The 13,436-nt window shown below is 41.3% G+C and overlaps 1 protein-coding gene across 1 annotated transcript; it reads left to right on the top strand.

The window, feature by feature from the left end:
- The first annotated feature begins 231 nt into the window (after positions 1-231).
- Positions 232-9,281, top strand: LOC135477981 (asparagine synthetase [glutamine-hydrolyzing]-like). The gene is made up of 9 exons (XM_064758217.1): positions 232-480; positions 785-1,022; positions 3,012-3,188; positions 3,703-3,798; positions 4,781-4,908; positions 5,289-5,415; positions 7,604-7,811; positions 8,623-8,860; positions 9,084-9,281. The coding sequence occupies exons 1-9, from the start codon at positions 232-234 to the stop codon at positions 9,279-9,281; spliced, it is 1,659 nt and encodes a 552-aa protein (XP_064614287.1).
- The last annotated feature ends 4,155 nt before the right edge of the window (positions 9,282-13,436 follow it).

The raw sequence follows: 13,436 nt of genomic DNA, 5'->3' as shown, positions 1-13,436 counted from the left end.
ATTAGGCAAAAAAATGTATTGATTGCAAACATTAGACGTCTTGTGGTTATATTTAAATACTGAGTAAACTTACCCGTCCAATCAAATACATAACGAAACAAATTTACTCTAATCTTCATCCTGGTTTCTTCTCACCATAGTGATGGCCGCCGTGGTATAAGTGAAATATTCTTAAGTACGGCGCAATACATCAGTGAAATAAATAAATAAATCTTTTCTGCAGTTATCAGGATGTGTGGGATTTGGGCCGTTTTTGGGAGTGAGGAGGATGTGTCAGTACAGTGCAATGCCTGTCATAAGATAGGCCACCGCGGTCCGGATTGCTTCCGTATGGAAAGTGTCAATCACTTCATGAACTGCTGTCTGGGCTTCCACCGATTGGCTATCATGGATGACCTGACAGGCATGCAGCCAATGAGAGTCTTCTCTCACCCTCATGTTTGGCTTCTGTACAACGGCGAAATTTACAATTTCAGGCTGGTAAGCCAATTGTTTTTGGATTGGGAGTGATTTAAAAGCCACTAACATCCCCACTAATTGCATGTCATTTGGCTTTTAAGATATATTTAATTCTTTTTTGACTGTTTGACTGGATACATTTTTTGAAAATATTGATCATTTATTTATAGCGTTTTATTTGTCCGAGATTATTCATTAGTCCGTAATGGCAATTTGTTTTGCCACATCAGTATTCCTGGATAAACTAAATATTTTCACCCCACCCCATAATCTTCTATCCCTGTCAGACTCCCTATTCTTGTGAATATGTTAATCTGCTTATCAGCTGCAGAGGCAATTTGGTTTCCGGTACAGCACTGGCTGTGACGGGGAATCCATCATCCATCTTTACTGTCATGGCGGGATCGAATTCGCTGCCCAACACCTGGACGGTGTGTTCGCCTTCATTCTGTTGGATACTGAAAAAAGGAAAGTTTTCATTGGAAGGGACACCTTTGGTATTCGTCCGTGTTTTACTCTCTCAACGGAGTCGGGGTTCTTGGCAATCTGCTCAGAGGCCAAAGGTAAGTCTTACCTTAGTTAGATAGCAATATACCAAAGGGTCCTGCATATGGCGTATACATATCTCGCCTTGTAGCATTTGTCAGATCTTGCGTTAATTGTGATGACTTTAATCTGCGTCACAAGTTGCTAGTTCAAGTTACTAGTTTGTCAAGGATACTCCATCAAACGCCTTCATTCTAAGTTTCTCAAATTTTACAATGAATATAACACTCTCGTTGGCAGGTATGGACAGAGCGTTCAGAATCTCTGGCGATCTGCATTGTGATCAGCCACATAGACGGCGCTGTTATCCCTATGTACATATCTATCAGGTACATGGTATTTAACAACATAGATGGCGCTGGTTGCCCAGTCTAACCGTCTATCTTGTATGTCATGTGTAACATCATAGATGGCACCTCTTGTGAGATAACGGGAAAGAAGTAATCGTCCGTTACGTTTGAATCACAATCTGATCGGTTAGGGCCTGTAACGCTCGTCATATTCAAACTGTATCTAATACCGCTTAACCTGGGGCTAGGGGCCGTAAAGGTAGCCTAGCCATGCTAATTACACCAGCATGATGCCTTTATGAACAGTTGCAATGAAAGCGCGACTGAGATACTTGTTTAACTGTTATTTGACATGGAACTCATTCACGGACTACGAATTTGAACTTTGAAAACATCATTGAAAACTGATGACCGCTTCTCTCTTGTGTGTTACCGGCCTTATTTCTTATTTGTATAATTTCTTACATACCTTTGTCTTCGGGAGTTAGTGTTAAACGTTGTTGTGTAAATGGATCTTGCGATTATCGACTTGGAACGCCCTTTAGGGGCCTACGGACTACGAATGGTATAGGAATGTCGGACTTGACGCTTATATTTACATGAGATACTAATTACAACGCATGTGCCGCTCTCTGCAATCATTGTCCCGACTAGGCAAGCGAGACCTTTAGAGCCTGTGCGACGCACCTAGGCTTGTTAGACTTGATGATGTCCACCACTGATGTCCTCTTGAGAACCTATAATCAGCTTTCAGGTTCATAATTTCTTCAAACATCCGTTGCGTCCGTAAGCATGTTTTACACACGTTTACACAAAAGAGAATAGGCCTACATGCGTATTAAGAATTAATAGAAACAAAGGTTAAGTCAACAGTCTTATTTTTATATTTTCTGACATCATTTCCTAGCTCACCATCGTGAAGCTATTGACCTTGGCGTTGTTCAAAATTACTACACAAAATTTGCTTGTGGTGGTAGATTTAAATCCATTTTTACACTCTAGCAGATGGGAAGAAAAAGACTGCTTTGTGAAAACTTTCTGACAAAGCGTATGCGTGGTAGTTTAGTCCGGGCAACCCGGTTTCTAAACCAGTGAAGAGTGAGTGAGTGGTTGGGGTTTAACATCGTACTTAACAATTTTTCAGTCATTTGACGACGAAGGAGTCCTTAGAGTGTATGAGTGCCTCTTTATGGCATGACGGATTTCCATTGCTCTTTATCTAGTGCTGATCGACTGAAACAATCAAATATATAATCAAGTATATTTTCTACTAGGCTGTATTTATACGGTAGTTTTCCATCAGGCTTCTGAGGGCCTCTGTGGCCGAGGAACTTAGCACGCAAGTGCTGCGCAATCACCCAGCAGCCTCCAACAATGCCGTCGCTGTGAGTTTAGCTCTTGCATGTTGGCTCCCTCCCCGGCCGTATGTGGGAAGATCTGTCAGAAACCTGCGGATGGTTCCTCCGGCGTTCCGTCCAGTTTTCCTCCAACCATAATACTGGCCGTCGTCGTATAAGTGAAATATTCTTGAATTCTTGGCGTAACACCAATCAAATAAGTAAATAAATAAATTATCCGTTTGATATCTGGCTGAAGTAAATCGGATTATCGTAGGTCAGAATAATTTCTATCCTAAGACTTCTTTTACATCAGACTATTTGCTGTCTTTTATTTCTAGCAGTCTGTTTTTATCGGTCTGTTTTTTTTTGTTATCAGGCTTACAGGAATTAGAACTGAAGACAATTTCATCGGGGTACAAGATTTTACCCTTCCCACCAGGTCACGTGGACACCTACCAGCTCCTGGCCAATGGAAAGACAGCGTTTGAAGAGAGGACTCGGTTCCACAAAATTGGTCAAACGCCTCTGTACAAGACAGTCGTCAGTGCTAAAGGTATGTATGAGGTGATGTCGCAGGCGTATTTGAAACCTCAGGCTCTACACACACATTTAGCATTTGCATTATCTTTGGGGATTTGTGTGTATTTTCATCTTTTGTTAAACAGGTGTCGAATGGAGCGAACTTAAGAGCTTCAGAAAATCCTTTTAAGCGCTTCAGGTTATTGTCCAGTTTTTTTGCATATTTAACGATTTCATTTTTTCTGATATTTGGTATCCTTGGAATTTCTGCTTCAAATATTGTTCCATTTTATTAAAAATTTTTGTACTTACTCATTTCATGACCTTTCAGACAAAGCTCCAAAACCGGCTTGTTTTTTCATATTTAGCGCTGAATTTACCCGTATCTTTCGTCTCCTCCCTGCCTTCCATTTTTGACCATTTTGTAATCAGACTCTTGCCAGAAAAACTTTGCCGTCCTTTTCGTATCTGGTCTTGTCATTTGATTCTTTCATTCTTTGTCAGCTACCTAACAACATTTTCCTCTTTTTGCCTCTCTTATCCTTTAGGGGACAAAACGAATTTGGAGAACATAGCAGACTTGCTGGAAGCTGCCGTGCGGAAGAGACTGTTGTCAGAGCGCAGGATCGGATGTCTGCTCTCTGGTATGAATGATGGGGTAACCCTTTTCAATATTCCTTTACAAAACAGGTCATATTTTCATTGAAGACTCTCTTTTTACACTTAAATCATCAATTTCTAGAGGTGGGAAGGTCGTCCAGCAACCTGCGGATGATCGTGGGTTTCCCCCGGACTCTACCCGGTTTCCTCCCACCATAATGCTGGCCGCTGTCGTATAAGCGATATATTCTTGAGTACGGCGTAAAACACCAATCAAGTAAATAAATAAATAAATAAATAAATTTCTAGAATTAAATAACACTCTAAGCATCGTTATTTACTAAAGCTTGCGTTTAAACACTTTCGTATGGATGTTCCCAGTTTTGTGGTATAAACTAAATGATAGCTTGATGATACTAAAAAAAAGCTTAACTAAAATAACTGAAAACTGAACACTCATTTGAATTTGCCTGAGAAACTGAAAATTCCATTTAATATGAAAGACTACAGCATAAGGAGTACAATGACGACAGTGTGACAGTTGGCAAATAGTCACACGTAACCGGTGAAATACGGAAACAGCATAGATAGTAAAACCAGAGCTGTGACGACAGTGTGACAGTTGGCAAATAGTCACACGTAAGTGGTGAAATACGGCTACAGCGCAGAGAGCAAAATCAGATCAGTGACGATAATGTGCTAGTTGGCAAATAGTCACACACTTTACTTCAGTTAGGGTTTTAGCGGTAAAAGCATAATTCTCTGCAATCAGCCCAGTTTCTTCAACCTTATAGTTTGCTAGTCATTACATGTCTCAGGTCGAATTATGTCAGCATTTCGCGTTAAGCGAATGTTTTAATCATTCATTCAAGTACATGTTTGCTTGGGATCAATGAAAACTTCTCAGAAATATCAGTGATGCTGAGAAAATGCATGGCTGTGGGTTATTTTACCATTTTTTTGTTGTCACAGAGTCATTCCATGATTTTTACAGTTAATAAACCATTTATATGTGTGTGTACATAGGTGGTTTGGACTCTAGCTTAGTGGCCGCATTACTGGTAAAGAACGCCAGGGAGGCTGGGATATCTTACCCAATACAGACGTTTTCCATAGGTATGGAAGGTAGTCCAGACCTAATAGCCGCCAAGAAGGTACGTCTGCAGAATTTAACAAATAAAGCGTGTGTACAAGTGTGTGTGGAGGAATTCGGATTATCAAGTACAGAAGCAAAATCAAAACATGCAAAAGTGCGGGAAACCTGAGGAATTAATCGTTTTCCACAATTTCAGTGAGTCTTTTCCTAGTTCAAAAAAGCAAAAAGCCTGTTGAGATCAGATTTAACTAGTCGGCCATTTTAAGACAAACAGACTTTAGTCTTCGAGAGACAATGCGTGTTACAGATTTGGCTAATAGCCGCGAATTGACTGACTGATGTTAATCAAACCATGTTTTCTCAGACCATCTGTTCCGTTATTAATAGCCAATCAGTTTGTTCAGTCATCGGCTAATCTCATCCTTCAACCGATCACAGGTTGCGTCTTATTTGGGTACGGAGCACCACGAGGTTGTCATGACACCGGAAGACGGCCTGAACGCTATAGAGAAAGTGATCTACCATTTGGAGTCGTACGACATCACGACAGTCAGGGCGTCTGTAGGTAAGAGAACCTGTTTGCCTAACATAATATATAAGGATATAAGGAGAAACTACTGTGGCTAGAGAACCGATGCGAATATTAGAGAAACTCTTAAGTACCTTGATGAGTTACAAAGAAAAATTGACCAAAAAAAAAGAATATATGAAGCAACACTGCTTCATGTCACATAACTTTACACGAATGCGTACTAAATGATTCAATCAGGCGCTAAGGCTGGCTTTCCGCTGCATTTCATCAATGGATTTTCCGCTGTAAAGTGATACACTCTTCAATAATATTTGTATCGGGGGTACGCAGGTTTTGCGCCAACGGGGCAGTTGAAAATTGGCAAGAAAGCCCAACCCTCACCACTCCGCCATCGTACAAGTAAAATATTCCTGAGTAGGGCGTAAACCACCAATCGAATAAATAAATAAATGTTCTTGTCGTAGAGGTACCGGAATCGAATCCAGGTTTCTCTGGTCGGCTTATAGATAGATTTGTCAGGTATACTATACGAAGGGCGGTTCCCATCCATCCTTAAACGTGTCTGCCACCAGCTTGTATGGCGTTTAAAATCAATCAAATTAAATGAACAACTTGCTTTCAATATAGATCATCCCCACCGAAGTCACTGGAAATCAAAATTGAATACAGTCAGTGGAAAGAACACTGAATAACTTTTACTTTTCCTTTTTGGACCTCGAAAAAGAAAATTAGTGAAGGCTGGCTCAGCATATTTAGGGGCCTTTCCCACAGCACTGCTTTCAGTTTCTTCCTCGTTGATGTGGCTTGCTGAGATGTTGATTGGGACAGTTAAGGTTGTGATACATACTGATGAACATCTTGTTGGTCTTCAAAGTTAAGAATCACGTACAGGCGTGAGTGTTTTTAAGTGATTAGTTCCGAGGGTTAATTGGCTTACAATTCACACTGAAAAAAATATTCATGGATTAACTATACATACCGCCCTGCTACTCTAGAAGTCAACGATTTAATACCACGCAACATTCTACCAAGGATTTCCCCACGGGTACAGTTATGTGCTTTTCTTATTTCACGATCAGTATATACATGATATATTGCATTTAAGCACTTATACCGAAATAATACTTATTTACACCCATTAACGATATAGGCCTACTGCGGTTAAAGCGTCTTCCACAACACATTTCTAATCTAACCAGAGACTTCACTGGTCAAAGGCCTATCGCGGTTTAAACGTCTTCCACAACACATTTCTAATCTAACCAGAGACCTCACTGGTCAAAGACCTACTGTGGTATAAGAGTCTTCCACAGTACATTTCTAATCTAACCAGAGACCTCACTGGTCAAAGACCTACTCTGGAATAAGTCTTCCACAGTACATTTCTAATCTAACCAGAGACCTCACTGGTCAAAGACCTATTCTGGTATAAGAGTCTTCCACAGTACATTTCTAATTTAACCAGAGACCTTACTGGTCAAAGAGCTACTGTGGTTTAAGAGTCTTCCACAGTACATTTCTAATCTAACCAGAGACCTCACTGGTCAAAGACCTACTCTGGAATAAGAGTCTTCCACAGTACATTTCTAATCTAACCAGAGACCTCACTGGTCAAAGAGCTACTGTGGTTTAAGCGTCTTCCACAACACATTTCTAATCTAACCAGAGACCTCACTGGTCAAAGACCTACTCTGGAATAAGTCTTCCACAGTACATTTCTAATCTAACCAGAGACCTCACTGGTCAAAGACCTATTCTGGTATAAGAGTCTTCCACAGTACATTTCTAATTTAACCAGAGACCTCACTGGTCAAAGAGCTACTGTGGTTTAAGAGTCTTCCACAGTACATTTCTAATCTAACCAGAGACCTCACTGGTCAAAGACCTACTCTGGAATAAGAGTCTTCCACAGTACATTTCTAATTTAACCAGAGACTTCACTGGTCAAAGACCTACTGTGGTATAAGAGTCTTCCACAGTACATTTCTAATCTAACCAGAGACTTCACTGGTCAAAGACCTACTGTGGTATAAGAGTCTTCCACAGTACATTTCTAATCTAACCAGAGACCTCACTGGTCAAAGACCTACTGTGGTATAAGAGTCTTCCACAGTACATTTCTAATCTAACCAGAGACCTCACTGGTCAAAGACCTACTGTGGTTTAAGAGTCTTCCAGAATACAATTACATGTATACTTACACGAGTATGTTTGGTTACAGGTATGTATCTAGTTAGTAAGTACATCAAAGAAAAGACGGACACCGTTGTGATTTACTCCGGTGAAGGATCAGACGAACTGGCGCAAGGATACATCTACTTTCACAAGAGTCCGTCGCCGGAAGACGGTGATGCGGAGAGTCGGAGACTTCTGGAGGATCTGTATTACTTTGATGTCTTGAGAGGGGACAAGAGCACTGCTGCTTGGGGGTGAGGATTTAGTACCGAGGAATACAGCGTTTAAAGAACGATGTGTAGGATTTTCCCCAAATTAAAATATTTTATCACAAGATCATGAAAAAAAGGATTGCCCTGAAGTAAAAAAAAAACATTATTTGGACTAATTCTTTTGTTTTCATTGGGCTTAAGGTATCTTGTAGACCATGAATGTTTGTTTCTCATTCGCAAGTAGCTCTTGTGCGTTCAAACTGAGAGATAAATGATAAATTTTAACTGAGAAATGTTTTATTTTAGCTGTTTACGTTTTGCTTAGCTCCTTTTTTTAAGTTAATTCCACTAAGAACATATATGCTGACATGATTTACAGCCAGATTTGCTAGGGGCTTAATACCATTTCAATTATTCAAGCGCAAACATTTTTTTCGGAAGACAGAAATGGAATACTTGGAGTTTACCTAGTAAGTTAATCTGACGAAATTTTCCATATGGTAAGCACAACTCTTCAGGGAGAGTCTAGTCTGTATGCATCAAGCGGTTGCCAGTGAACCTAACGAGCCATGGTGCCGATTTGTTGATTTTAAATCATCCGTCACGCATGGTTTGTCACACTTGAAATAGGCCTCCGTGTGGCAAAGCTCGTTGTCGCTTGGTATGTATGTATGTATGTATGTATGTATGTATGTACGTATGCTTGGGTTTTTATGTTGTACTTCAAAACATTTAAGTCACATGACCTCGAGGACGTTGCCGTTTGGGTTTACTCATTTTTCAACGTGGTAATAAATGAACGCAGCGGAAAGACTTACTTTGAAATGCCTTCTGTAACTTTCTGCTCCGACAGGTTAGAGATCCGCGTCCCATTCCTGGATCACCTGTTTACGTCGTACTACTTGTCACTTCCGGCGGAAGACAGGCAGCCTAAAAATGGCATCGAGAAGTACCTGCTGAGGTCAGCCTTCGCTAAAAAAGGGCTGATTCCGAACGAGATTCTATGGCGCCCCAAAGAGGCGTTCAGCGATGGCTTATCAGCAACCAGCAAGCCGTGGTATGAGATGATTCAGAACCATCTGCAACAACAGGTAAGTGTCCATGTCTCTTAGATTCTTTGTTTGCTTGTTTGATTCTTGCTTAACGCCATGTTAAAGAATTGTTCACTTCTGCGATGGCGGTCAGTTGTATGAGTGGAGGACACGAGAATGGAGGGAGAGCTCAGATTATTTGTTTCCCTGTTAAATTGGTGTGTTCGTCCTTAAATGTTACCGTATTCTCTTGATGTTTTGGGTATTCTTCGTGTCCTTGCAGGTGAACGAAGAAGACTTGGGGAACGCGGCGAACAAGTTCCCAGTGAATCCACCCAAGACCAAGGAGGCGTTCTACTACCGTACTGTATTTGAAAAACACTACCCTGGAGCCTCTAACTTTACCCCGTACTTCTGGATGCCCCGGTGGATAGAGGCGAGCGATCCTTCTGCTAGGACCCTTAAACATTACAAACAGTGATCAGTGAGGAGTGATCATCTTTGATCATCTGCCTGCTGATGTCCACTCTGTAGGATCATCAGAGATTGAAAGACAACAACACTCATAACTGAACTGTATGCATCATTGTTAGCCATTTAATAAAAAAATGATCTGAAAAATTATACGTATTAGTTTCTTTTAACTCATGGTAAAGATCTTAAGTTTCGTTTCCAAGCCGTACACTATGAGACAGAGCATGGCTACAGCACACCCTGAGCTTATCTCCATGTCATCTTAGTGTTCACATGTTCGTCACAAGTTTTCGAACTTTAACCTTAGATGCGGCCTTATGTTAGTAAGTTTGTCAGGAAGTCCAGCAGGTGCGCTTGTCTTAAAAGTGTTACACTCTTTTGCAACAAGCGCAGAGCTAAGTTCGTGTAAATAAGAGCTTTGATTTTGGAATCAAATGTGCTTGGCTTACTGTTTGATTTTCCTGCTGAAAAGAGAACTTTGAAACCTCCTTGGGCCTCTATAGGTCGTTTGTGAAAGAGAACATTGTTAACTCCATAAATGTTTTTGATTTATTGTTTAAAATCAAAATACCGTACTGAACGTTCCAGTTACAACATTACCATGGACTTAGTCTTTAATTTTAAGCCATATTCAAGAGCACTTCACTTATATATAGGCGGTCTGCATTATAGTGAGAAGAAACCTGGCAAAACCCGTGGGAAATCGTCACCATCTGCATGTTACTGGCAGATTGGTACGCCTGCAGAGAAAGCCAGAATGGCACTCAAGAGCATTTCACTTATATATAGGCATCCTGCATCACAGTGGGAAGAAACCGGGCTGAACCCGTGGGAAACCGTCACCATCTGCATGTTACTGGCAGACTCGTTGACTGCAGAGGAAGCCAGAATGGCACTCAAGAGTATTTCACTTATATATAGGCAGCCTGCATTACAGTAGGAAGAAACCGGGCTGAACCCGTGGGAAACCGTCACCATCTGCATGTTACTGGCAGACTCGTTGACTGCAGAGGAAGCCAGAATGGCACTCAAGAGTATTTCACTTATATATAGGCAGCCTGCATTACAGTGGGAAGAAACCGGGCTGAACCCGTGGGAAACCGTCACCATCTGCATGTTACTGGCAGACTCGTTGACTGCAGAGGAAGCCAGAATGGCACTCAAGAGTATTTCACTTATATATAGGCAGCCTGCATTACAGTAGGAAGAAACCGGGCTGAACCCGTGGGAAACCGTCACCATCTGCATGTTACTGGCAGACTCGTTGACTGCAGAGGAAGCCACAATGAGCTGATCACATTGGTGACAGGGCCCTGGGGCATTCTGCTGCCCGTGCATACAAACCACTAGGCCACGGACATTGGTCCGAATATAGGCGCATATGCCTGAGTAACCCGCCCACTTGTTACACAAGGTCAAGCTTTGTCGTGTATGTATGTGTATGTGTGTTCGGGGCTTTACTCGTATTTAACAATCTGTCAGTCATTTGACGACGAGGAGCCATTAGATGTGTATACATATAACGTCTCTTCTTGTGGCAGGGCGAGTCCATGCTTCCAAATGTGCTGCTGCCACTGAATTATCATGCCGAAGACACCAGACATTGACAATGATCCAGTCACATTATACTGACAGCAGGTCAATCAGTCATAATTCTTTGCTTTAACCTCCAAGTGTTGAGTGCCAAACAAAAGGCGCCATATTTAAAGTCTTTGATATGACTCGGCCCGGATTTGATCCCGGCGTTTCCCGACTTCGAGTGAGTGAGTGCTTGCGGTTTACCGTCCTACATTCCCAACGTCGAGGTGGAGACTCTAACAATTAAGCCACCAAAGGGGTGCTTTGTGGCGTAAGACTGGACCAGAATACTTCTAAGTCTCTTCAGGTTTTTTAAAAATTAAATGTGACCAAACTAGTTTGGTGACAAAAATGTAAAATTTATTAACCTCAATAAATGACCGTCAAAAGTCAGCTTGTGATTTCGGGTTATCACAGTTGACAGTGGGTCATAGCATTTGGCTACTGGCAACACAGGGACAACAGGCCAACTGCTACTTAAAACGGCTGCTCCTTCCATACTGACGAAATAGCACATAGTTAATTTTTATTAATGTATAGTTGTTGACTATTATCATCATTATTTTACACAATCAGCCACCTAAACTAACACACCTTAAAATTACTGAAACATGAGCTTTATACTATTATATTGTAAATAAAAAAACATATAGTTATTAAATATCTAAAAATCAACTTACCACTTTGCGTTTGCTGAGGACAAACCCTCTAAGCTCTGTTACAAAGATTGAGTCATCTAAATTGCTTGGATTCAAAGACTTTCAACTACATGTTTTTATCTTGAAAGATTCTGTAAGCTTCAGAAAGCTTCGCTGAAGACAACATCGACCCTAAAACAGAAAGCAATGGCTGACGATTGTTAAAATCACGGCATCACGTTTGTTTTTTGTTTTTTTTTATTCCAAATGCGCTTAGTGTACTAAAAATGATAGAAAACAGACTCTGCCGTGAAATCCCGAACAGATATCACGGACTCTTTTCGGCCTATGTTCACTATTGTAATTCTTCGTTTCCGGATAACTCAACAGAAGCAAATTCCCATGAAGCGAGCCTTATGTTCAACAAATTGCACAGGAAGCCTGGTTTTATCAGTCAATGCCAGAATCGTTAGTCCTTGGAGAAAGCTCGCAACTTAAGCGGACTCCATCGGGAATGTAGCCCTGTAGTTTATCGGCAAGCCGATTCTCGTCGATTTCTCGCAGAGACGTGGTGAGATCTCGCAGAGAGGCATTACAGCCATTATGGTTGTACCATCGAATCAGACACTGGTACGCCTGCTCCTTCAGATGACCCGGGTTCTCATGTTCAATTGCCCGGATGTCGTTGTTTATCTCGGTAAGGCCTTTGTGAGGAGAGTAAGGCAATGTACGAGACAAATCCTTCCAGGCGTAACCGATGTTGTTCTTCACAAGTCGAAAAGCTCGCCGTAGATCTGAGAACAAAAACATTATTTGAATGACTAAATGAGGTAGAAAATACAAGATGTTAAACGAAGAACAAATGTAATGTGGAAATGTAGAAGTTTTCCACACGCAACTATAATACTGTTACCAGACATGTGGAACTACCCTTGCAGAAGTGCAACGTATTAAAGACAAAGATTTGAGATAACTTGGCAGTTTGAGATAATTTAAAATTGTTCAAACTGTCAAATTATCTCCTGTTAATTTTTTTCAGTTGAAAAGCCTTCTAAATAAAAATAAATCGGCCACATCATGAAAATATGAAATAAGTGATTTCTTTGGGATTTCATTCAATGGAAGCACATTGGCCAGTCTTTCTGTAGAAGCTTTCAATCATGTTGGAACCCTGAGTGTTCCTCCGAAACAACTAATACGACTGGACTTGCGTTAGATTATGGGTAATTTTTGTAAACTTTCTTTGACTGTTTTGCTAAACCTGTGAATGCCACTGTTCAGCCAAGCTTAAAATGTAGTGGTTAAAACGTAGATGGCGAGTTTAATTTCAGAACCGAAGGAAAGAACACTTCTGGTGATGACAATTAGTATCATGTAGATCATGATGTGGCTCAAAAAGTAGTGAGCAAGTTTTCGGAATCAATAAAATTTGTCCTGTTAAACGGCGAATATATAAACAGAAAGCGGACGAATTTTGAAGACACCGACCTGAAGACAGCGCCCCTTCTTTTCTGGGAAAGTTAAATTCGGAGCCGCTGTTGTTCAGATCGAGGCTGAAGGCAGTCGGGTGGTCTGGCTCATCCAAACTCTCGGACATGAGGTGGGGTTTGGGATATTTACGGTCAGACAGCATTTTCTCAAGCTGACGCAGATGATCGTTCAGAATGTGAAGCTCCTCCTGGCGGTGAGATTTATTTCTAGCCACCGACTTCAGCTTGCGAGTTAAGCGTTCAACTTCGGCACTAGCGCTTTGTAAGTCTCGCAAATTCTCGTGTTTTCGTCGGATCTTGGCTTGCAGCTTGTACAGACGTTGTTTCATTTCTTGCAGCTTATTGGAGTATATTTTCGTGTCTCGGTGGGCGCGCTCTCTGTAGCGCGAGCTCGCGAGACCCACTCTCTCCGGATTGCAACCATCAACTTCATCCCCACCCCCGGGGGTGTCGTCG

The sequence above is a fragment of the Liolophura sinensis genome, chromosome 11, assembly GCF_032854445.1.
Source record: "Liolophura sinensis isolate JHLJ2023 chromosome 11, CUHK_Ljap_v2, whole genome shotgun sequence".
In the NCBI taxonomy this organism is placed as follows: Eukaryota; Metazoa; Mollusca; class Polyplacophora; order Chitonida; family Chitonidae; genus Liolophura; species Liolophura sinensis.
This window is presented reverse-complemented; position numbering and strand designations above follow the sequence as displayed.